Source organism: Elephas maximus, chromosome 8 (genome assembly GCF_024166365.1).
Source record: "Elephas maximus indicus isolate mEleMax1 chromosome 8, mEleMax1 primary haplotype, whole genome shotgun sequence".
NCBI lineage: Eukaryota > Metazoa > Chordata > Mammalia > Proboscidea > Elephantidae > Elephas > Elephas maximus.
The window spans coordinates 19,931,649-19,957,406 of NC_064826.1; the positions used below are offsets into that span (position 1 = coordinate 19,931,649).

Sequence of the window (25,758 nt, forward strand, 5' to 3'; positions counted from 1 at the left end):
AAAGGTTGGAGGTTTGAGTTCACCCAGAGGCACCTCGGAAGAAATGCCTGGTGACCTACTTCCAAAAAACCAGCATTGAAAATCCTACAGAGCACAGTTCTCCTCTGACACATGTGGGGTTGGCATGAGTTGGAATCGACTCGATGGCAAGTGTTGTTTTTTGTTTTTTGTTTTTTTAATAATATATTTTTTAATATACTTTATTCACCTACCCTCCCACTGATGGGCTTTTGAGTTGTTTTAGGTTTTAGCTATTATGCACAGTGCTCTTGGGAGCATTCTTGTATACGTCTCCCGTTGTATATGTGCAAGAGTTTCTTGGGCTTGTGGCTGGGGTACATACTTCAGACATGTTATCAGGAGGGACCAGTCCCTGGAGAAGGACATCGTGCTTGGTAAAGTAGAGGGTCAACGAAAAAGAAGACCCTCAATGAGATGGACTGAAACAGTGGCTGCAACAATGGGCTCAAGCATAATGATTGTAAGGATGGCACAGGACCGGGCAGTGTTTTGTTCTGTTGTGCACAGGATCGCTATGAGTCAGAACCAACTCGATGGCACCTAATAACAACATGGCTGGGGTGGAAGAGCTGGTTATAGGTGTGAACTTCAGAAGATGATGCCAAATTCTTTTCCGAAATGGTTTCACTAATTCACACACTGGTGATGTATTTAAGAGGTCCCATCACCCACCTTTTGTCCAACTGTTTAATTTTTGTAAATCAGATGAGAATAAAATGGTGTCTCATTGTGGCCTTGATTTGTACTTCCCAGACCCCCAATCACTTCTTCCTCTGTTTATCAGATATGTTTGTTTGCACTTACGTGAAATGCCTGCTCATGTCTTTTGCCCATTTTTCTACTGGGTTGTTTGTGCTTTTCTTATTGATTTGTAGGAATTCTTTATACACCCTTTATCTGTCCCATATATGGCGAATACTGTGAATATCTCCTCCCAGTGTATAACTTGTTTTCTCACCTTCCTTATGGGGTTTTTTATTGAACAAAATTTCTTCATTTTATTACAGTCATGGGTATCGGCCCTTTCTTTTTATGGCTTTTTTTAAATGTCTTGTTTAAGAAATCTTTTCCTTAAGGAATTCAAAAGGCAAGCTCAGTCTGAGAGGATGACAAATCGAGCTAGGTTGAGTCACAGAGGCCAGCACTGCCATGCCTTGTCCGGTCCCGGGCAGCCCAGATTGCCCAGCACAGGGGACGGCCAGCTGCTGGCAGGTGTGTACTGGTTGTGGAACTGGGTACCTCATGCTATTTAGGGCTGGGAGCCATTAAAAATTCTAATCCTAGATTGTAATTAACTTTCCTTGCTCTGCCGCCCCGCTCACTAACCAACCTTCTGATTATAATTTGGCTTCCCATATATCTTGCCTACAGGGAGAGAATGTACCGTTCAAGTCGACGTGAGGCTCCAATCCACTCAATAGTTACATGCCATGGTGTAAATTAATAAATTTGTATTCTGATTTTATCATCTGTCGCCTGAGCTGCATAGGCGTGAGTCAGCAACCCTGAGTCTAATCAACGCAGACACTGAGAATATTAAGCTTGTGAGCTGAGACACTAGGAGCTAGACCCAGGATCAGAGCGAAATCACCAGGGTAACACTGCCCCAGAGGCCCCCTGGCCCCACGGAGAAGGCCTTCCCACCTGCCACGCGATAGGGACAGGGACTAGCATTGACTTCTGACATTACAAAGAGCTGCAGATTCAAAAGCATGGCTCAGTTCTGCTCAGGTGAAGGGGAATAGGAGATGATCACGACATTCATATTGAACATTATTTATTGGCTTCTGAGCACACGCCAGATCCTGTGTGAATCCTAGACAGAAAGAAAGATCCACAGTCAGGTGACGAAAAACAAAAACAACCCAAAAGGCCAACAATGAGTGTGGAGGAGAAAGGGAAACAAGAGGACTCTGCTGGTGAATTCCTGGCCCACCTAAGTGCTCATGGTCCAGGATACAAAATAAAAGAAGGCAACTTTAAAGGCCAAAAAAAAAAAAAAACAAAAAAGCCAAGAGAAAGAAACCCAGGGAATGGCAGAGTGAGGACAGGAATGTGGCCAGACTTGAGACTCTCCAGCCGGAGGAGTGATTTAGGGCCTATAGGGCGAGGGCAAGCTCTTTGAAGTGAGTTCAAACAGCAAAGGGGAGATGAGCCCTTTAGGGCCAGCAGGGGTAATTTAGCATCCTGCCATCTAAAAGATCACCACTTCGCCCTGGGTTTCTGGGTGACCAGAATCTAGAATGCCACAGATCCCCTTCTGGGATCCCAGTTATATCAAACAATGAAAGGAAGGAAGTGATAAGAACTATAACAAAAATTAACCCATTGCCATTGAGTCGGTTCCGACTCATAGCGACCCGATAGGGCAGAGTAAAACTGTCTGGTAGGGTTTCCTAGGCTGTAATCTTTACAGAAGCAGACTGCCATATCTTTCTGCCATGGAGCTGCTGGTGTGTTCCACCGCAGACCTTCCAATTAGCAGCCGAGCGCTTAACCACTGTGCCACCAGGGCTCCTGATAAGAACTACAGTATCTGGGAACTCTTGGCTCAGTGATGGGAGGCGGCCCTCTACTTTGTATTCTGGCCCCCTCTTCCCCCTGCAAAAAAGAAGGTCAATACTGACGACCGTAAAGGATTTGTTGCTTAAAGAATAATATGTTCAAGGAGAGAGCTAAATTCAAGGAAGCTCTGCATCATCTTTTTGACTTTGATCTAAAGGCAAGCATTGTGTCCTTCAGTGCCTCCCTTGGGCCCCACCGGACCAAGGTCACAGGTTTGGATGGATGTGGAGGAGGTTAAAGAACCACCTCAGTAGCTCTTTGTTCTAAAAATGAGGTAGAGGTAGGAGTCTGGAAGGAGAGACATACAAAATGCTCAAACAGCAGGACTAACATACAGTAGGGAGGTAGAGCACTCCCCACTGGAGCATCAGCAGAATGCACCAGCTCCAGGGAGGGGGGCTGCAGAGGGTCTGCCGTGTTCTTGACAAAGCCTGAGAGCCCTGAGTCTAAAGTGGAGGAATTAGCCTCTTTAACTAAGGTTGCTGCATGTGCGCACCTGTGGGTATAATTATATGTAAGCGAGTGGTGGTCCTGGTCTAGTAGAGGTGGTTCCGCACATGCTCCATGATGACCTTCAAACCCAGCCAGGTCTCCTCTGCAGTGGAGATGATTTGGTTGGCTGGCAGCAGGAAGCCATAACGCCCAGTATCTCTCAACTCGAATGCGAAGGCATACTTGATGCCGTTATCGTATGCCCAGTCGGTGCTGCTCCCGCTAGCTGGGTCTGTAAGTTAGAAGAGAGAACACCTTTGAAGCCTGGTTCCCTTCAGGGTTAGGTGGGGAGGGGCCAGAAGCTCTGCCTGCTGGAGGTTCCTTAGGGATCCAGAGTCCTTGCTACAAGTCATCAAGCCTATAACGCATAAACCTGAACCTGATCCAGTCTTCACCAGCATCCAACAAGAGACTTTAAATGCTCATTCCCACCTTGGCAGTAATTCACTGTAGAGACACCTGCAGGTCACTGAAAACCAACCTACAGGGAGTGTGGTAGGCTGCTTCCAAGATGGCCCCAGTGATTTTTGGCTCCCAGCCTTACGCTCTGGTGCGGGCCTTCTACACTGAGTAGGGCTGACCTAACCTAACAGGATGTTGTAACTAACAGGATGTTGCCAAAATGAAGGCGTGTGACTTCCAAGGCTAGGTCATAGAAGATAGTGCCGTGTCTGCCTTGCTCTCTCTTGGATCATTCACTGTGGGGGAAGACAACTGTCGAATTGTAAGGCCACTCAACTAGTCCTATGAAGAGCACACGTGGGGAAGAACTGAGGCACCCTGTCGATCACCAGCACTGACACGCCAGGTATCTGAATGGGCCACCTTGGAAGGGGAGCCTCCAGTCCCAGTCAAGCTTTTGGATGACTGATGACTATAGCCCTGGGAGACATCTTGACTAAAATTTTGTGAGAAGCCCAGAGCCAGGGCCTCCCAGCTAAGCTGCTCCTGAATTCCTGACCCACAGAAACAATGTGAGGAAATGAATGTCTGCTATTTAAACTGCTAAGCTTTGGGGTAATTTTTTATGTAGCAATAGATAACTGATACGTGGAGAAAAGGAAGCACAGCCCTTGGGACTTCCTTTTGCCAAAAGCCTTGGGGAAGGCAAGAGGCCTGTTTTTCTGCTTCTACCCAGTCAAGCTCTGTTGTTGTTGTTGTTAGGTGCCGTGGAGTCAATTTCAACTCACAGCGACCCCATGTGACAGAGCAGAACTGCCCCATATGGTTTTCTTGTCTGTCATCTTTATGGAGCCCTTGTGGCACAGTCGTTAGGAGCTTGGCTGCTAATCAAAAAGTCAGCAGTTCGAATCCACCAGATGCTCGTTGGAAACCTCACAGGACAGTTCTACTCTGTCATCCTTATGGAAGCAGATTGCTAAGTCTTTCTCCCGAAGAGTCTCTGGGTAGGTTCGAACTGCCAACCTTTCAGTTAGCAGCTGAGTGCTTAACCATTGCACCACCAGGACTTCAGTCAAACTCTATTAGAGCAGAAATTGGCTAAAAGCGCAAAGTGTAGATGATATTGAATAATAAAATAATGATGCCAATACCTGTAAAACCCACTGCCATTAAGTTGATTCTGACTCATAGTGTATCTATAGGACAGAGTAGAACTGCCCCATAGGGTTTCCAAGGAGCGGTTGGTGGATCTGAATGGCTGACCTCTTGGTTAGCAGCTGAATGCTTAACCACTGCGCCACCCAGTCTCCATGATGCCAACAGCATCTATCATTTATTAAGCATCTACCACAAGTCAGTCATTATATTAGAAACTTTACATTTATGATCTCATTTAATCTTTAAAAACTCAGTGAGGTAGGTATTATTGTCCTTGTTAAACGGATGAGGAAGTCCAGGCTCAGAATGGGTAATTTACCTAAGGAAAAAGAGATGGTAAGTGGCAGAGCTGGAATTTAAACCCAGGCCCATTTGATCGCTTCCCTCAGCTTACTCTAGGACCATTTGATATATTACATTTCTGTTAAATGAAAATATGGGTCCCTTTGCTTAGCCCTGGTGGTACAGTGGTTAAGCCTTGGGCTGCTAACCAAAAGGTCAATAGTTCAAACCCACCAGCTGCTCCGCGGGAGAAAGATGTAGCAGTCTGCTTCCATAAAGATTACAGCCTTGGCAACCCTGTCCTATAGGGTCACTATGAGTCAGAATTGACTAGACTAGAGTGGGTTTGCTTTTCCATTGTTCCTAAGGGTCGTTTCTCATGAAACGGCTGTGGGTTTTCTATAAATGTTGCTTCCTGTGAGGTTACGTGCTCCCCGAGGGTACGGAACTGGCTTTCCTATACTCTCCACAATCCCTGCGTGACTCTCAGGCCATAGCCTTTCTCTATCCTGAGAAAATGCCAAATAAACAACAGATAATGGCGCCAGAAGGTTCTAGGGTTTACTTCTATGGCAAGCTCAAGTATTTCAGAATACACCTAAGATTGAGGCAGGAGGCAAAAAGGCCTCTGCTGAGCTGTCAAAGCGGCCGAGTTCATGAACTTCACTCTACTTGCCCCCCTGCTCAAACCCACCTATTCCTTCTTTAAACACAAGCAGGAACATACTATAAACACCGTTGTGCATGCAGCATTTTTCAGTTCACAACTGAAGGTTTTTCCCTATCAGCGTAGAATGTTCCATCTGTATGAACGCGCCAGATCTATTTATTAAGCACTCTACTGATGGGCATTTAGATTCTTACCAGCCTTTTGCTACTCTAAATAATGCTGCCATGAACATGCTTAATATTCACGATTTAGACTAACCGACCACAAGTATCCCAGCCTCCACCAAACTGAGTCCAGCACGACTAGATGATGCCTGGCTACCACGCCACTGACTGCTCCGACAAGGATCATAATAAAAGGTCCTGGACAGAGGTGGAGAAAACTGGAAAACAAAATTCTAACTCACACACACACACAAAAGACCAGGCTTACCGGTCTGACGGAGACTGGAGAAGCCCCGAGAGTATGGCCCCCGGACACCCTTTTACCTCAGTACCGACATTGCTCCTGAGTTCACCCTTCAACCACAGATTAGACAGGCCCATAAAACTAAATGAGCACACCAGCCCAGGGGCAAGAACAAGAAGACAGGAGGGGACAGGAAACTGGTAATGGGGAACTCAAGGCCTAAAAGGAGAGAGTATTCACATGTCATGGGACTGGCAACTAATGTCACAAAACAATATTATTAATTGTTTAATGAGAAACTCATTTGCTCTGCAAACCTTCACCTAAAGCGCAATTTAAAATATATATATATATATTTATATTCACGATTTATCCACAAGTCAAACAAGCCCAAAGAACTTGTTTCCAAGCCCTCCGTAGGTCCGAATCAGTGAAGAGGTGGGGAAAGGACTGCTAGAGGTAGTTAGTTGGCCTGACAGCAGTTCAAGCCTGACATGAGGAAGAAGACATAAATACTTTCAAAGCAGAGATAAGATTTAAAAAAGCAAAAGAGGCTGTGGCCACTTAGCACAGGGAGGGAACAATCCCATAGGGCACAGTAGGTCTTCAGGATATCATAGATATGTAATAATGGATGCTCAGCAGACCACTTGCTCATGAAGAAAGGGGCTCAAATCTCTTCTACATGCTGTTGAAGAAGGCAGGAAAGTATGAAACCCATGTTAGAATTATTTTCATTTAAAATGGTTAATACAGGAAAAGTTCCAGTACTTGAAGGGAAAAACATCAATTATTTATGTAGCACAGACCATGACGCAGGGGGTTAGAGAGAGTACTGTTAGGCAAACACTGATGACTTTTTTGGGAAGCAAGGAGGGCAGACAGTCCACAAAGAACACAAAGGAGGGACTTTTGAAAGAGGTAAGGAGTTTTCTGTATCCCAGACAATCCTCCGGAGACCCTCCCTCTTCTTCTGTCGGTGGAATCTGGTAAGCATCTCTGAGCTTTTTTGCTGGGGAGAATGTCTTTGATGAGGGAGGACAAGGCCCTTACTTAAACTGGTGTTTGGCCCCAAAGCCAGGACCCTAGTGACCCACAAAGATCTTTCAAGAAGACCTCCTCCTCTGAGGGCTTGCACGAGGCTCTTAACACTCTTTAAAAAACCCCAGTGCCTTCGAGTCAATTCTGACTCATAGCGACCCTATAGGACATAGTAGAACTGCCCTATAGAGTTCTTTAGTCCCTAAGTTCTGACTAATTAAGCAGAGGGTGGAGAAACCCCCCTGACGTGTTCTCTGGAGAGCTCCATTTAACAACAACAATAATAATAAACCATGAATAATTAATGGCTGTTGCTGCAATTAGCAACACAAACACCAACATCATGCTAATGGCTTCATGCAGCCTGGTGGCATAGGAAACACAGACAAGAGTGAGGAGATCAGAGTGGAGAGGAGGGCCGGGTGGGATGGACCCCTGAAGGGAACGGCTAGGGAGGTGAAGCAGGTAGGGTGGGCAAGTGAGCTCAAGAATCGAAGAGAAAATAAATGTCAGCAAGTTTGCAGGGGCTCTGAGGGTGGAATAACTGTTGGAAAACAGTTGGAGGAGGAGGCAGAAGAAGAGAAAAGAAGGCACTAGCTTGAAAAAGGAGGGAAGAGGTGCTTCAGTGGTAGAACTCTTGCCCTTCACCCAGGAGACCCAGGTTTAATTCCCAGCCAATGCGCCCCGTGCTCAGTCACCACCTGTCTGTCCGTGGAGGCTTGCATGTTGCTATGATGCTGAACAGGTTTCAGTGGAGCTTCCAGACTAAAATGGACTAGGAAGAAAGGCCTGGTGATCTGCTTCCAAAAACCAGCCAATGAAAACCCTATGGATCACGACAGCCCCATCCCACTGTGTGTGGGGTCCCCATGAGTCAGGGGTCAACTTGAAGGAAGCTAACAACAGCTTGAAAGAAATCAGAGCTGTGCTTCCTGTTCCTATGTTCATGTTTGCATTCCCATTTACAGCTGGGCTTGTGGAGAATTGCTGCATTTTTTCCAAAGGGAACATTTCAAGACAGACTCACAAAAGAAGAGACCTGGAAGGATCTCAGCAGGAACTGACCAAATCGCTGAGATGAAATCAGGGCTTCAAACCAGTTTTGTTCTGGCTCAAACCCCTGCTGATAATTTGCGTTTCTAACAAGTTCCCAGGAAGTTATACATAAGAATCACTGGAGATCTTATTAAAATAGGTTCTGATTCAATATACCTGGGGTGGAAACGCAAATTCTCAGCAGGGGTTCGAACCGGAATGAACTGGTTCAAACAGCTGGATGAAACATCTCTGCGAGAAACCAAAACAAAGGCACCTCTTTCCTCAAAGTGAGCTTGTGGTAATGAGCCTCTAGCCCAGGTTTGGGGACTTGGTAGATTTGGGAGTTTTGGGGGGTTTTTTTGGCTTGATGCTAACCCATGTTGGGGGCCCCCACCCCAGCTCTTTCTGCTCCAACACTTGTTCATTTTTGATAAAAGGTGAGGCCATCTCTCCTACTCCTCCAGCCCTACCCCCATCTGTCTGCCAATCCAAAGCTGAGTTTCCTCTGAAAATGGAATGGGCTTGAGGACATTTTGGTAAACTACGTCAGGATCTTTAATGCCAGGTAAAGAATGCAGACTCTACTATGCTGGAGGACTGAACTCCTCCTGGGCAAGAGGTAAACAGAATAATAGTGGTGGTAATCGTGACGAAGACCACTGCAGAGGCCACTGTAACGCAGGCTTGACGTAAATTCCATCTATTACTAACAACAAAAACAATCACAGGAAGTCCAGCTGGCAGCTCTCTCCCACTCCATTTCGAGATCCCCCTCAAGCATTTTCTAAGTAACTAATCAGGACAGCAAGTACTTACAGACAGTGGTGCAGATGGGACCCACTTGGTACTGAGTGCCCGACAAGGAAGCCAGAGCTTTGGCTGCACGCCTCGCCACCTCATCCTGAGAGAGAGAATCAGCAGAGTGAGAAAGAATGGATCCTGTTAGCCCGACATTCCTTCGCTGCTCTGTACTGTGATGGTTTGGAAGAGTCTCTGCACCCTTCCCAATTTTCCCTTCTGGTTTCTTCTTCTTTCCCACCCAACCAGAGCCCCGTCAACCAAAAACCCCAGTACTGTCAAGTCGATTCCAACTCATAGCAACCCTACAGGACAGAGTAGAACTGCCCTATAGGGTTTCCAAGGAGTGGCTGGTGGGTTCAAACCGATGACCTTTTGGTTAGCAGCTGAACTCTTAACCACTGCACCACCAGGGCTCAAGCCTGATTATAAATGAGGGACATCGGCTGCTTCCTTCAACTCCCTCTCCTGCCACAAGCTCAGTTCTTCACTTCCAGTTTGAGGAAAGTAGTGGAGAAGGGTAAAGAGAGGTGCAAGATGGCGGTAAGTACTCGGCAAGCGTGAGTATTGCAGACTCAGATTGGAAGAGCTGTGTTCAAGCTCTCCAAAGATCTGCAGGGCTGCTACCCAACCCATTAAGAATATGACAAAGGCACCATCACCTCCACCTGCCCTGACGGAGGGGAATGTCCTGTCCATGACATGAGAGAAGGTCATGTACATTCAAGAGGAAACCATCTAAGAGGTGGGTATTCCAGAGTAGAGGTGGAAGCAGGGCCACCCCATATGGATGTGCCCTGCTCAGGCACCTGCTGAAGAAGACCAGTGGAGGCCTAATTGAGTCCACAACTAGCCATGAGCCCTGGGTCGGCGTGTATCTACTTAGAGGTTCACGGGCCTATGGGGCCTTGAGCAGAGGGGTGCACTCAAGCCGATTGGCACAGAGGCAGTGGCTGTCGTCACCCTGCAAATGTGATCCCTACTCCACCCCAAGTGCCTCTCCGCGTCCTGGGGCGCATCTCTGTAACTGACACAGAGTGCCCTCCTCACACCCTCCTCAACAGGAACAAGGAACATCTCCCCCTGCCCAGTGCATTGCCGAGCAGTGGGCCCTCGATATGTTTCAGTCAGACAAACAAGCGAGAAGGAAAGGCAGGTAGGCAGGTGTGGCTCGTGGAACTCACAGCAGACACAGAAATGAAGAACACCATCTTCTTCCTGTCCCCAGGAAGCCTGATGGCACTTTCCGAAGAGCAGGGAGAGAAGAATCAAAACCAGATGCCATTCACTGAGTCAATTTCAACTCACAGAGACCCCATGTGTGTCAGAGTAGAACTGTGCTCCATATGGTTTTCAACAGCTGATTTTTCAGAAGTAGATATCCAGGCCTTTCTCCTGAGATGCCTCCGAATAGACTCAAACCTCCCACCTTTCAGTTAGCAGCTGAGTGCTTAGTCGTTTGCACCACTCAGGGAGAGAAGACAGGACCCTTAATGAACCAACCCCGGGCTTCTGACTTTCTCTATGAAGATGTAGACCGACCACTTTGGCAACACCTGGAGGGTAAGGCAGGCTGGGTTTGGGTGGAAGGAAGCCACTTACCAGCTCCTCAGCATCTGGGGCCTTGCTGACCGTGTACCCATATGGGTACATCAGCAGCTGTGAATAGCTGTGCAGGTCAATGAAGCATTTGAAATTCCCATGTTCTTGGATGAAATTTACCACCGATTTCACCTCCACTTCTGAATTGGCATGGGGCCCATGGTACACTTCAGAGCATGGGTTGTCACTGGATCCCTCTCCTGTGGGTGAGCCCAAGAAGAAACATCAACCCATAGGCCAAGGAAACGGATGCAAGACACTCAATTATGAGGAGGGCTACGGAGGTATCAGCAATGGGCAGGCCACTGCTAGGCCCTCCTGAGAACCTGCCGGGTGGTGCTATATAGGGGGCAGGGCACAAGAGGGGGCTGCTGGGGTATTGCTATGCTAGAGCTAAGAGGAAAAACTGCTACGACTCCTTTAAATGGATAACGTTGACCTTCTCTTGCACCAATAACAGCTGTTATGAATAATTAATATTGTACTTGACAATGAGTTGTAATTAAGTATTCTAGATAGTTAATATGAATACCAATTAATAGTGAAAATGACTCCATTTATCCTAGCGTCAACTCATTTTCTTGGTTCAGATCCTAACAGCCAAGTGCTGCCAAAAATAATCTATTGTTGTGGCTGAAATCTCTTGATTATTTGACATGTATTTAGAAATACTGTCTTCTGTATTACTTCACAATACAGCTCCCCAAGGTATCCGGTATCCAGCAGAAGGACTAGCTGGCCTCGCTTGGATGCCCTCAGTTCCCACATTTGTATCAGCTCCTTCCCCTCAGTCACAATGTTTTCCTCTCACTGGTTTTTGTGGTATTTGTAGGCAAGTATGAGAAGTATGTCAACAGAAACAAAACATCGTGCTGCTGACAATTAGTGAAGGAGAACTACATGCATTTGGCATTGGAAGGTAGGTTTGGAGCCATATGATCTTGAGATTGTTTCTGACCACCATGTTTTTATTTCAGATAATGTAATTCATTCACGAAAGAAGAATAAATAAGAAATAAATAAGATAAGATATGAGAAAGTCGCAGGCACTTTTGTAGGGGTGTGATCTTTAAACAGCTGGAACTCAGAACTCAGGTCTCTAACTCTCATTCTCTTTCCATAACGTTAAGTTGCCAACGTTCATACATATTCACACATCGAAGGGTAAACTGCTGGACTTTGATCTTCATGACACGACCTGACGCCCTAACAGTGGGAACTGTTCTGTTCTCTTTGAAGTTGCTTCCAGGAGCCCCCTACCCAGCCCCCCACGCCCCAACCCCCCACCCCCCACCCCCCACAGCAACTTGCCCAGGAGAAGGTGATATGGCCAGGGAATAAAGAAGGCCCTGGAGTTTGTACATCTAAGACTACAACAGTGGGTTATAAAAGATTAGGGGAAAAAAAAAGGTGCCATTGACTTCAACTCATTGCAACCCCACGTGTGTCAGGGTAGAACTATGCTTTTGTTATGAATTGAATTGTGTCCCCCAAAAATGTGTGTTGTAAATCCTAGCCTAGGGTGGTTATAATCCCATTTGGGAATGGGTTGTCTTTTTTACTTTAATGAAACAGGGTTAATGTGGGGTGTGTCTTTTGAGATATAAAAAGAGATTAAACAAGCAATTGAAAGGAGGAGAGATGGGGTAAGATAGATGCCAAGACACATGGAGATCTCCAAGGAGCCAAGAAGCAGAAGCTGAAGAGACAAGCACCTTCCTCCAGAGACTAGAGAAAGTAAGCCTTCCTCTAGGGCTGGTGCTCTGAATTCAGACTTCTAGCCTCCTGAACTGTGAGAAGATAAATTTCTGTTTGTTAAAGTCATCCACTTGTGGTATTTCTGTTATAGCAGCACTAGATAACTAAGGTTTCAATAGCTGACTTTTCAGAAATAGATTGTCAGGCCTTTCTTTCAAGGTGTCTCTGAGTTGACTCAACCCTCCAACCTTTCAGTTAGCAGCCAAGTACATTAACCATTTGCTCCACCCAGGAAGACCATAAACATTAGTGTACATTGTAAACCCAATGCAAAGAGGCTCTGGCCACCGTTCTCTCAGAAGGGCAGGAATTCCTCAATTATTCCCTTTCAAAATTAGAAAAATAAGATAAAAAAATCAAACCAGTTCCCCCCAAAGTCTCTGAATGAATCAGCAATGGAGCTAGACTGGAAGCTGGTTCCTCACTGGAGCTCAGGGTCCTAGTAGAACAGGCTACTCCAGTGGTAGCAGGATTTGAGAACAGTCCTCCCTCCTACCTGCAAAACTGGCATTCCAATTTCTGTTTGGGTCGGCACCAATGCAGTTGCTTCCAGGATTTCGGGACCGTGTCTTCCTCCAGAACCGGTTCTGAAAAATCCATGAAACATTCAGAGATCGGTCAGGGTGCTTGAGAGGGGTCCACAATGGAAAGAGCACTGGACAGGCAAGCTGCTGGGGCTCTGGATGCCCGAGGATGCACTGAGCAGTCTCCTTTCACCCCCAGAGAGAGGAGGGGTAGCCGTCTCTGGTGCTAAGAGAGGCATACCCCAAAACTCCCTGATGAGAATTCAAAATGCCAGGACCAGGCTGACACCACCTAAACCCATCGACCAATTCTTGGTTTTAGACAGACATCATGTGCTTCCATCATCAGGGAGGCAGAGCTCCAATTTCATTCTTGCTGAAAAAACTGAACCCGAATCAAATGCAGCCTCCAGATGTGACCTCCTGTTATAGGAAATAAGGTGATAAGGAGATTAAATGGCACAAAGCAGCCAGTGGCCAAATTCCAAACATGAGACATTCTGTAGGGCAAATCACTTGGTTTCTCCAGCAAATGAGGGGCTTTTGGAAACGGCAATGGGAAGGAAGGCCTTTGGTAGAATAAGAGAGACTTCAGAGACAGACCAACCAAATGCAGTGCACAGACCTTGTTTGTATCCTGACTGGAACAAACTGCCTCTTAAAAGACATTTTTAAGACAACTGGTGTTATTAGACAACATTAAAGAACTGGCTCTGTTTTAAAGCTGATAGTGGTGAGATGTCTTTTTTTTTTTTTTTCCTTAAGGTAGAGATGCATACCAAAGTATTCTTGGGTGGGATAACATGATGTCTGGGTTTGCTTTAAAATATTTCAAGAAAAAAATGTGGGAGCGGGAAATGGACTGAAAGAATATTGGGAAAATGTGGATAACTGTCTGGTGGTGTAGTGGTTAAGTGCTAAGGCTGCTAACCTAAGGGTCGGCAGTTTGAATCCGCCAGGCGCTCCATTGGAAACTCTATAGGGCAGTTCTACTCTGTCCTATAGGGTCGCTATGAGTCGGAATCGACTAGACGGCACTAGATACTGGGTGGGTCTAAGATGGTGTCAAGGGGGTTCATTACGCTTTATTCTCGCTAAGAAAAATGATTTCCTGGTGATTCCCAACTGTGAGAATGACTGGCAAATGAAATCCCAAGGAAACTGATGACGAGCTTATCCGTGGAAATATTCTCCTGGGTCATAATGCTGCTTAGGGACAAAGCAAGATATTCATCAAGAGCCTTAAGTCCACGCCCAGCCCAGTTGGGTTGACTCACTTTGGTCTGAGTGTATACATATCCATCGGGATTGGCCACGGGCAGCAAGAAAATGTCCATTTTCTCCAGGATGGAGGTGACGGCTGGGTCCTTCTTGTAGTCAGATACAATCTGAGCACGGACAGGCTTGTCAGCTATGCCTTGTCTATGCACCTCCCCCACCCCCCAGATGCCCAGCTCTGAGAACAGCACCCTGGGAGCCTCGCTGCCTCCCTCCCAGCTCTCTGCCAAACCCTCTGAGCCATCACTCCCTGCGTGGAACACAGCTGCATGAGTGACATCTCCCTCAGTCAGTCCTGGGGCCCAGGCTAGTCGTTCCTTCCGGAGTAGGGGCGCCGTCGAGTTGATTCCAATTCATGGCAACCCCATGTGTTACAAGAGTAGAACTGATACATAGGGTTTTCTTGGCTGTAATCTTTATGAAAGTAGATCGCCAGGCTTTTCTTCCACAGTGCTGCTGGATAGATTCAAACCACCAAGCTTCTGGTTAGTTGTCAAGCACAAACTGTGTGCACTACCCAGGGACCTTTAGGAATCTTATTCCCTATTGCTGAGCTGAAAGGGTCCCGGCCTACTGCACCTGGACCGAGCACCTCGTCCCCTACACCCAGCCATGTGGGACGCTGTGGGGGAACCCCAGGCCCACCAGAACTCCTGGCTAATCCCAGGAGGCATGACCTTCCTCGCCGTCCAGATGCCTGTGGCCTGGGAGATCCACTCTCGGGAATGGATGCCTGCATTCAGCCAGATGGCCGGCCGCCGCTCACCTGCTCCGGTGCTGAACTGTGGCAGGAAAAAGGGCAGAAGTGACCGCCAGGCCGCGTCTCCACCTCCCTCTCCCATCGCACTCCTTTTCATTTAATCCATTTAAGACCATTCAGAAACCAAGTGTTCTGGAGGGCACCATCTATTCATTGGGCTGCTCAATTGTTTGGTGGGGCTGAGCCCCAGCTCCAGGCAGCTGGAGCATCTCCCATTGCAAGCACACGTGGAAGGAAAACAAACGCTATTGTGGACTGTAATGACACTGTGATTAGCGATAATACGTCTCTTTGTCAATGGCATTAATGGACTCTGTCTCCTGCCTTTGCCATGGTCAGAGCTTGGAGCTATCGAAGCCAGGGTCTCCATCAGTCTAAACGCAATTATTTTACAGCGACCAGCTCAGTGGCACATACCCTCTCACTGGTAATTTGCTGATTGCTGTAAGTCTGTGTTCTTCTGGGCTTAGAGGATTCTAAGGGTTTGGCAAATTGTTCGCACCATCAGTTAGTTGTCCGATGGTTGGTATCTCCAAATTTCTTGTCACTCATTGGACTGGATTATTTACATACAGTAAAACCTGTGAAAGCCAGAACCTGTGTAAGGCAGAAACCTGTCGGGAGAAGGAAAACTCAAATATTCTCCACTAAAAAGAGCAATAGTAAAGTGGTAAGACTGCACCCTATCAAAGACGGAAAATTTATAAGACCCACAAAAGCAAGACAGTCATGTTGAGTTCCGGCTCTCACAGGTTTCGCTGTAACTTATATAATGATCATTGTTCTCTATCTCCTTTGCCAATATAACCTGAATCTGTTAGAAATATCTGGAAATTAGGCTTTGTGCAGCCAAGGGCCCATAGGCTAAAATTAGCATCCGAGGTTGTTTTTCCAATAAGCCAAACCAAACCGGAGCCTGGTAACACAGTGGTTAAGAGCTACAGTGAGTTTTGGTTGCTAACCAAAACGTCAACAGTTCGAATCCACCACCCGCTCCTTGGAAGTCCTGTGGGGCAGTTCTACTCTGTTCCATAGGGTTGCTACGAGTCGGAATCGACCCGACGGCAACAGGTTTTTTGTTTTTGAAACCAAACCAGTTACCATCAAGCCAACTCTGACTCATGGAGATTCCATGTGCTTCCCGGTAGGACTGCTTGCCACAGGGTTTTCAGTGGCTGTGAGATTTTGGAAGTAGGTCACCAGACCTTTCTTCCAAGGCACTTCTGGGTGGACTCGAACCACCAATCTTTCAGTTAGTAGCCAAGTGCATTAACTGTTTGCGTCACCTAGGGACTCTGCTTTTCCGGTGTTGTTGTTAGGTGCCATTGAGTCGGTTCCGACTCATAGTGACCCCATGCACAACAGAACGAAATACTGCCCAGTCCTGCACCATCCTCACAATTGTTGTTATGCTTGAGTCCATTTTTTTGCAGCCACTGTGTCAATCCATCTCGTTGAGGGTCTTCCTCCTTTCCGCCGACCCTCTACTTTACCAAGCATGATGTCCTTCTCCAGGGACTGATCCCTCCCGATAACATGTCCAAAGTATGCGAGACGAAGTCTCACCATCCTTCCTTCTGAGGAGTTTTCTGGTTGTACTTCCAAGACAGATTTGTTCGTTCTTTTGGCAGTCCATGGTATACACAATAATCTTTGTCAACACCACAATTCAAAGGTGTCAATTCTTCAGTCCGCCTTATTCATCAACCAGCTTTGGCATGCCTATGAGCAACTGAAAACATCATGGCTTGAGTCAGGCGCACCTTAGTCCTCAGGCTGACGTCTTTGCTTTCCAACACTTTAAAGGGTCTTTTGCAGCAGATTTGCCCAATGCAATGCGTCTTTTGATTTCTTGACTGCTGCTTCCATGAGTGTTGATTGCGGATCTAAATAAAATGAAATCCTTGACAACCTCAATTTTTTCTCCCTTTGTCATGATATTGCTTATTGGTCCAGTTGTGAGGATTTTTGTGTTCTGTCTGTTGAGGTGTAATCCATACTGAAGGCTGTGGTCTTTGAGCTTCATCAGTAAGAGCTTAAGTCCTCATCACTTTCAGCAAGCAAGGCTGTGTCATCTGCATAACACAGATCGTTCATGAGTCTTCCTCCAATCCTGATGTAGTCCAGCTTCTCAGATTATTTGCTCAGCAGACAGATTGAATAGGTATGGTGAAAGAATACAACCCTGACACATACCTTTCCTGACTTTAAACCACGTAGTATCCCCTTGTTCTGTTTGAACGACTGCCTCTTGATCCACGTACAGACTCCTCCTGAGCACAATTAAGTGTTCCAGAATTCCCATTCTCCACAATGTTATCCATAATTTGCTATGATCCACACAGTCGAATGCCTTTGCATAGTAAATAAAACACAGGTAGACATCTTTCTGGTATTCCCTGCTTTCAGCCAGGATCCATCTGACATCAGCAATCATGTCCCTGGCTCCGTGTCCTTTCTAAATCTGGCTTGAATTTCTGGCAGTTCCCTGTCAATACACTGCTGTAGCCACTTTTGAATGATCTCCAGAAAAACTTTGCTTGCATGAGATATTAATGGTATTGTTCAATAATTTCTGCATTCCATTGGATCACTTTTATTGGGAATAGGCATAAATATGGATCTTTTCCAGTCGGTTAGCCAGGTAGCTGTCTTCCAAATTTCTTGGCATAGACAAGTGAGCACTTCCAATGCTACATCCATTTGTTGAAACATCTCAATTAGCATTCCGTCAATTCCTGGAGGCTTGTTTTTTGACAATGCCTTCAGTGCAGCTTGGACTAACCTTCAGTACAATTGGTCCCTGATCATATGTTAACTCCTGAAATGGCTGAATGTTGACCAATTCTTTTTGGTATCAAGACTGTGTAGTCCTTCTAACTTCCTTTGATGCTTCCTGCATTGTTTAATATCTTCCCCGTAGAATCCTTCAGTATTGCAACTCAAGGCTTGAATTTTTTCTTCAGTTCTTCCAGCTTGAGAAATGCTGAGCATGTTCTTCCCTTCTGCTTTTCTATCTCTAGGTCTTTGCACATGTCATCATAATACTTTACTTTGTCTTCTCGAGCCGCCCTTTGAAATCTTCTATTCAGTTCTTTTACTTCATCATTTTTTCCTCTTGCTTTAGCTACTCAACATTCAAGAGCAAGTTTCAGAGTCTCTTCTGACATCCATTTTGGTCTTTTTTTTCTTTCCTGTCTTTTTAATGACCTCTTGCTTTCTTTATGTGTGATGTCTTTGATGTCATTCTACAACTCATCCCATCTTCGGTCATTAGTGTTCAACACATCAAATCTATTCTTAAGATGGTGTCTAATATACTAAAGGTCATACTTTGGCTCTTGTGGACTTGTTCTAATTTTTTCAGTTTCAGCTTGAACCTGCATATGAGTAATTGATGGTCTGATCCGCAGTCGGCCCCTAGCCTTGTTCTGACTGATTATATTGAGCTTTTCCATTGTCTCTTTCCACAGATGTAGTTGATTTTATTCCTTTGTACTTCATCTGGGTTCATATCTATACTCGCTGTGGTATTTGCAATGAAGAAGTCACTGATCTTGCAAAAGTCTATCATGCTGTCTCCGGTACTGTTTCTATCACCAAGGCCATATTTTCCAGGTACCAATCCTTCTTCTTTGCTTCCAACTTATGAATTCCAATCAGCAGTAATTATCAGTGCATACTGATTGCATGTTCGATCAATTTCAGACTGCAGAAGTTGGTAAAAATCTTCAATTTCTTCATCTTTGGCCTTATCGGTTGGTGAGTAAATTTGAATAAAAATTGTATTAACTAGTCTTCCTTGTAGGCATATGGATATTATCCTATCACTGAAAGCGTTGTACTTCAGGATAGATCTTGAAATGTTCTTTTTGATGATGAATGCAATGCCATTCCTCTTCAAGTTGTCATTCGTGGCATAGTACACCGTATGATTGTCTGATTCAGAATGACCAATACCAGTCCATTTCAGCTCACCAATGCCTAGGATATCATTTTTGAAGATTTCCAATTTTCCTAGATTCATACTTCATACATTCCAGGTTCTGATTATTAATGGATGCTTGCAGCTGTTTCTTCTCGTTTTGAGTCATGCCACATCAGCAAACGAAGGTCCCAAAAGCTCAACTCCATCCACGTCATTAAGGTCGACTCCACTTTGAGGAGGCAGCTCTTCCCCAGTCATCTTTTGAGTCCTTTCCTACCTGAGGGACTCATCTTCCGACATTATATTATATCAGACAATGTTCCACCACTATTCATAAAGTTTTCACTGGCTAATTCTTTTCAGAAGTAGGCCACTGGGTCCCTCTTCCTCGTCTGCCTTAGTCTGGAAGCTCAGCTGAAACCTGTCTGCCATGGGTGACCCTGCTGGCATTTGAATACCTGTGGCATAGCTTCCAGCATCACAGCAACAAACAAGCCCCCCAGGACAACAAACTGACAGATGCGTGGGGGGCTTTTCCAGTAACCACCCCTAAAAGCAGAGTAGAGTTTGTAGAACTATTCCAGTTTGTCTTGCTATTTAAAGAAGATGGGAATGAAGGGAAATACTGTGGTCCATCTGAGAGCTTTCTGGGATACTCATCCCTCTCCACTGATCTTGCCTTTCAGTCAACTCTTAGTAGGGGGTGTGCTCATTCTAACTCTCCACACGAAAGGCAAAAGGAGGGGACTCAGTCAGACCAAATCCTAACCTGGGTAAGATGTCTTCCAACCTTGCTCTCCTCCCTGACACCAGGGAGATCCTGACAAGCTGCCTCCTTCAGAGGCCTGAGGCCTGGATCCTGGAAGTGCCTGGGGCCTCACCTTCAATACATACAGTGGCCGGTTCTCAAACGAATGTCCGATCTTCAGCCTGCTCACAAAGTCAGGGAAATCTGCAGCCATGCTGGCCATCTCGCGGTAAATCTGAGGTGGAAAAAGCGAACCCAAGGGTATTTAAAAAAATCTGTTCAGCTCTGAGTGGGTGCTTATGAACTTTTATCTTGTCGGTCTTAGTGATTTCTTCCCTAGCCTTGGGGTTGACAATATCATCAGCATGGAATCCTTATTCTAGAGAAACTACCTAAAGAGTCCTTTACAATTTTCTAGAGAATAACACATTTTATTCGCCCACAAAATTGTAGTCCTCTAAACTAGAGAGATTTATGCAAATATTCCTCCAACAGCTGTGGTCCTCTGCACCTCAAGAGACTGAATAACAACTACAGCCCCACTTAGCCAAGGTTCTTGAAAGCAATACTCTCAAGTTTTTCATCATTTTCTCCATCAGATAAAAAAAAATTAACATGCACTATATATATATTTTTTGTATATAGATGGAACCCTCGTGGCACAGTGGTTAAGAGCTCCCTTGCGAACCAAAATGTCCAACCTCACCAGCTGCTCCTTGGAAACCCTCTGTTCTATAGGGTTGCTATGAGTTGGAATCAACTTGACAGTAATGGGTTTGGTTTTTTTATATAGATAGATAGATAAAGACAGACATACATACAGTTGTTAGTTGCCATCAAGTCGATTCTGACTCATGGCAACCCATGTGTACAGAGTAGAACTGTTCCATACGGTTTTCAAGGCTGTGACTTTTCAGAAGCAGGTCGACAGGCCTGTCTTCCACGGCACCTCTGGGTGGGTTCAAACTGCCAACCTTTTGGCTAGTAATCCAGTGCTTAACTGTTTGTGCCACCCAGGGATTTTCTCTCTGTCTCTTTATACATGTATATATGCACATATATATAATATATATATTATGCACAAAAAATAGAAATAAAAAGGTTGAGTTCATAGTAAAGATAAATACCTGTACAAATATAGATAGAACTTGTAACCGTTTCTTCCTCCATCCCAATGGACCATCCTGCTTATACCCTGCAGTAGAGGTACCCCACTGAGGAAATTTCTCGAAAGGCTTTATGAGAGCAAGGGAAAAACTGTGAACAGTGGCTAAGAAAGCTTCCATTTGCTTTCAGGGAAAAAAAAAAAAAAAAGTATTCACCCATCTTAGTTGCTCAAGCCTTTTGAGGGTCAACAGCAGGAAATGGAAATAAACATACATATTTAGTCCTTAAAACTGGAAGAAGCAGCTATATAGAGGAGGAAAATGTGCAGTCAATATAGAATAAAATCAAATGTAAGGCTTTATCAGACTTGCAGTCAATATGGCAGACTGAACAGAAGCAGGAAACCCTCCCAAACACACAGGCAAGCCAGATAATATACAATCACAATGTTTCAAATGCACAATCGAGTTTAAAATAAAAAAAGCAGCACATGTAGGTGCCAGAGGGGAGGGCGAGAGATGAAGCCGCAAGGCTATCTTTCTGCCTCAGGAATAGGAGTAAGGGACTTTGGACCCAGTGTGGGGCAAGAGCTGCAACTGAGCTCCTTACACAAAAGCAAGAGCTGGGAATTGGCAGTTCCAGCCATGAAGGGGGCCTGGAAAACTCTACCCACTGACCCTAGAAAGTGAAGCAAAAGTAGGATGCCTCCCTGAGCCATGAGAGAAAAGAGGGTCACCCAGGAAAAGTTAAAGCATCATACTGTGTCCAGAAGTGGGCTCACATTCACACTGCCAGCACCAGGGGAAACAAGAAACTAATAAAAATAACAACAATCACAGCAACCACCCCAAAAAGTCTATATCCAGAAACCCTGGCAAAGATAAACTGAAATTCCCATGAAAGAACTAAGAAAGCCCGAGTGCCTGGAAGTTGTTTTCAGAAAGCACTGAACATGATCAAGCTAGGAGAGAGACAAGACTCCAAAATGCACAGCAAAAGGCCTCACATGAAATGAGAGAAAGCTATAAAAGAGATTGCAATGGGCACCGAAAGCCAGAGAACCAGAAGTGAGTGTCTGATAAGAAAGCGAGGCTCCAGGAGCAGGCAGGTGAGGGGATGGGCCTTCCTGAGTCTTTGGTGCCCTTTGTGACTGGTTAGCTCAGCTGGGGAGTGCTCCATGCTAATGAGGCACACATCATGGGCTTGATTCCTGTGTGGGCCCATTCACTCTGCTTTTGTCCATGGCCCCAGACTGAACTCCTAACTTCATCCAGCTGTTCTGCAGATGTGTGTCACTGGTCACAAGAGAGATCAAGGGGCAGTGCAGTTGGAAGTATGCACAATAAACAAAACTTCCAATAACCATGGGAAAGGAGTGGAAACAGTTGGTCAACCTTTGAAACAACCTCATCTAGAAAAAAAACAGCTTAAAGTATATTGCCTTAAGAAAAGGATATAGGAACACCATCTCTGTATATAAAGAGCCTCATGTATTAAGGTATATTCAGGATAATACCAGCTTAGGTCTGGGATGTGTTCCTGAGCTCTGGAGAGTTCACAGACTAATGGAGAAGACAGTGGGGGACATAAGAGAGCTATGAGGTGTGTGTCACAGTTCCAGCACAATATCATATTAAATGACTCTGCTTCAAGCTTTTCATTTGAAGGGTTGACTTACCTTGAAAGTCAGTCATCTATGTAAAGTGGTTTCTAACTAAACACAGAACTAAAACACATTATGGAACAAATACACGTTGTAAGTGGTTGTGATAAATGAATGGAAATATTTGGTTAACCTTGGAAGTAACCACTTGTCTAGCTGCCTGGAATAAGTAACATTTTATCCTGAGTGAATAAAATAGATGGTGGTGGGTATAAGAAGGTTGAATTACAAGGACTGGAAATGATTGCAATTATTTCATGGCTTCCTTTAAGGGGTTGCTTAAGAAATGAAGGACGCATGTTGGAGAAGTGTCCAGTTTGTGTGTCACCAGGGACGGATTACCCAATAAGCAAGGAACGCACAGGCTTATCTGTGCCTACTTACTAATCTACAGTGCACAATTTCACCAGTTTTCACCACAAACCCATGTGAAACTGTGCAGTACAGATTAGTAAGTAAACACAATTAAGCCCATGTGTACCTGCTTACTGTAGGCCCATGTGTACCTTGCTTACTGTAGGCCCATGCATACCTTGCTTACTGTAAACCCGTGTGTACCTTGCTTGCTGTAAGCCCCTGCATACCTTGCTTACTGTAAACCTGTGCGTATTGTGCTTCCTGGTTAATCTACCCCAATCACTGTGCTCTTAGGTGCTGGTGGGAGTCAAACTACCCAAGACTTAGCATGGAATGATATTGTGCCAAACAGTAGTATCTCCTAGAGGTAAGGAGAGGGGCTGTACAAACGCAGGAGGCAGATAAACTTGATAACCTACTCTGAAGCACTTACCGCTGACAGAGAATGGTAGGCCCCATAGTTGAAATTATCACCACTCCGTTCTTTCCTTTCATTGTGTTGCATTTCGTCATCTTCATCATCTAAAAGGGACTAAAACAGGCACGGCAACTTTGTGAGAGTGGCCCGTGGAGATAGAGTTTCCTGTTTTTTCTACCATCTCCTAGAGTGTGGGCTGACCAAAATGGCGGCACCGTCAGTACACATATCAAGCAGCACAAATATCAAAGTTTAAAAGGGGTCAGATTTCTTCCATATATTTATAAAAATCTTACTTCTTGGTACCCAACTTACATCACCCCATTCAAAATCCACTTACTCCCTGGAAGCAACATATGTGCTATTTGGTTATTCTACACTACGAATTCTCTAGACATCAGCCCGCATCTGGTATCCAGTGCCTCTGAAGTACACCACTTGGGAAACCATTCAGAAACAAAGAAATTCTTATAACCACTCATACTTTGAAGGTTCCTGGCAGATGTCTGTGACATATGAAGATGATTAATAAGCTCACAGCTGCTCACGCCATCAGGAAACTCCGAGCCAAATCACCAATTAGTCCATAACCCACCTCGGTGAGGGAGAGAACATGACACTGCCCTGCTGTTCAGATATAGGACATGAGGCCAGTATCTGGCTTGGACGGTGATGTTCCCTCTGCTGGGGGCTGTTGGTAACATCCCCCTTTCTCAGAGGGTGCATTTTATGACTGGTCTCCCACACCCTCTCCCTACTCTGCTCCTCCCCCTGACTTCAGATAAGAAGAGGGAGAAAACAATATCTGTGGGGCATCTATGATATACCAGACACTGTTCAACATTCTAATCACTTAATCGTCTCAATAATCCTGCGAAGCAGGTGTCACTGTTACCATTTTACTGATGAAGAAAACTGAGGCTCAAGAGGTTAATAGTTTGTCCGAAGTCACATAGCTAGTAGTTAGCAAAATCAGGGTTTGGATCCAGATTAGTATGTTTTCATAACCTATGTATGCCCTTTCTACTAAAACATGTTGTTCCTCGAACACGTCACTGACTTTACTTTCAGATACCTCAGTTTTTTTCAGCTGTAAAATGCAGAAGGGTTGGACCAGAACTTGAAAGTCTCTCAAATACACTTTGGATTGGCTGAAAGACCAGTGAGGGGTCCTGGCCTACCCACCTGCAGGTCTTCAATCGTCACTGAGTACTCTATGCCCTGGGACTTTAGGAAGGATTTGAGTGGCAGCAGACTGACAGACGGGACCAGGACATCCACAGGATGACCAAAGGTGGAGGGAGTGTTCCAGAAGTTGAGCTGAACAGAAGAGAAACAAAAACAGGGTAAAGGACAGTTCAGGTAAAAGGCACAATGAGCTTATTCTTCTAGAACCACTGCCAAATGACAGGGTGATCCCTGATGGGTTGGCTGTCCAAGAGCAAACTCTGCCCATTTCATATTGTATCTGGCCAGTCCTGCCCAGTTGAGTCCAAGAACCAATAAGCCCATGTCAGACAGCAGGATGGAGCCCACGACTTATGCCTCCCATCTCCAGGACAGCACTGCTGACCAACCACACCTCTCCCCCATGACTGTCTCAACATGTAAATGGCATACTGACTAATACAGTATTATGCACAGAAAATCTTCAGGCATAATCATGATCACAATGCCGGTGGCACGGAAGTCTTCTCCCACCAAAGTCAGAAGATGCCCAAGAGGACTAAGAAGAAGAAGGTACCATAAAGTTGTTCGAATTCACTAGCCGAGTCAGTTTGTCGATCTTGTCTTCATTTCTGACATTGATCCTAAAAACTTGGTCCCTGGAGGGGGAAGAAAAAGGAAGCAGAAAATAATGGTGAGCTTGCAGCTGGCAAATAAGCCCAAACCTACTACCCCAGACATAACTGGGCTGAATAAGAGGAAATAGTCTGGTCTTTGGTTATAACATATAGCCATTAAAAATAAGACTACGTGGCAAATATGAAAAAGCACTTATGGTATAACTTTAAGGGAAATATTAAGTGAAAGAGCAGGACACGAAATTGTATGTATGCCATGATTACAAGTATGGAAAAAGCAGATGCACTGGAAGAAAAACAGACAACGGAAATATACCAAATGCTGACAGTGCTTATGTTCGGGTCATGGGATTATGGATGACTTACTCTTTTTTTCCCCCTTGTATCTGTGTTCTGTAATGTGGTCATATTACTTTATAATGAAAAACATATATATTTTCCAGAAAGGAATGTTCCTGAGTCACACGCAAAGCTAACTCAAGACATAAAGAAGCACTTCGTCAATGTCAGGGGCCAGGGCTGAAATGTTGGCGGAATCACCAGGCTGGGAGGGGCTAGGGGAGAGAACAGAGCCTGTACCCTTGGAGGTTTAGCTACTCTCCTGTTAGAAGAGAGCAGAGATGGGGGGGCACTAGGGGAGGGGAGCCCTCAATCCCTTCGGCTCCAGAATTCTATACAAATGTGGATTACATAGGGCCGTGAATATTGCCCAAGGGTACTGATGCCGGGCACCTGTGACAGATTCTCCCTACAGCACCCTGAGAGGGCCTGAGGGGACCTCCCCCGGCCAGACCTGCCTTTGCTGTTTGTCCTGCACTTGTTTGGTATACACGCCATTCAGCAACAGGGGAAGAGGCCCCCAAAGCCTGGGTGTGGGTGGGAGAAGGCCGAGCCTGAAAAGCTGCCTTTGTGTTCCACGCCTGCTCAGGGAGCCA

General features: G+C 45.5%; 1 protein-coding gene across 1 annotated transcript in view; it reads right to left on the reverse strand.

Moving 5' to 3' along the window:
* Positions 1 to 275: 275 nt before the first annotated feature.
* CPA4 (carboxypeptidase A4) overlaps positions 276 to 25,758 on the reverse strand; it is a 30,783-nt gene continuing 5,300 nt past the window's right edge. The window contains exons 2-12 of the mRNA XM_049894031.1: positions 24,763 to 24,844; positions 24,204 to 24,338; positions 23,034 to 23,132; positions 19,607 to 19,708; positions 14,715 to 14,819; positions 14,037 to 14,147; positions 12,732 to 12,822; positions 10,478 to 10,677; positions 8,894 to 8,978; positions 3,083 to 3,310; positions 276 to 1,837 (exon numbers count right to left, since the gene is read on the reverse strand). Coding sequence (XP_049749988.1) covers positions 3,123 to 3,310; positions 8,894 to 8,978; positions 10,478 to 10,677; positions 12,732 to 12,822; positions 14,037 to 14,147; positions 14,715 to 14,819; positions 19,607 to 19,708; positions 23,034 to 23,132; positions 24,204 to 24,338; positions 24,763 to 24,844 — 1,198 coding nt within the window. The 3' untranslated portion in view covers positions 276 to 1,837; positions 3,083 to 3,122. The remainder of the gene's footprint in view (positions 1,838 to 3,082; positions 3,311 to 8,893; positions 8,979 to 10,477; positions 10,678 to 12,731; positions 12,823 to 14,036; positions 14,148 to 14,714; positions 14,820 to 19,606; positions 19,709 to 23,033; positions 23,133 to 24,203; positions 24,339 to 24,762; positions 24,845 to 25,758) is intronic.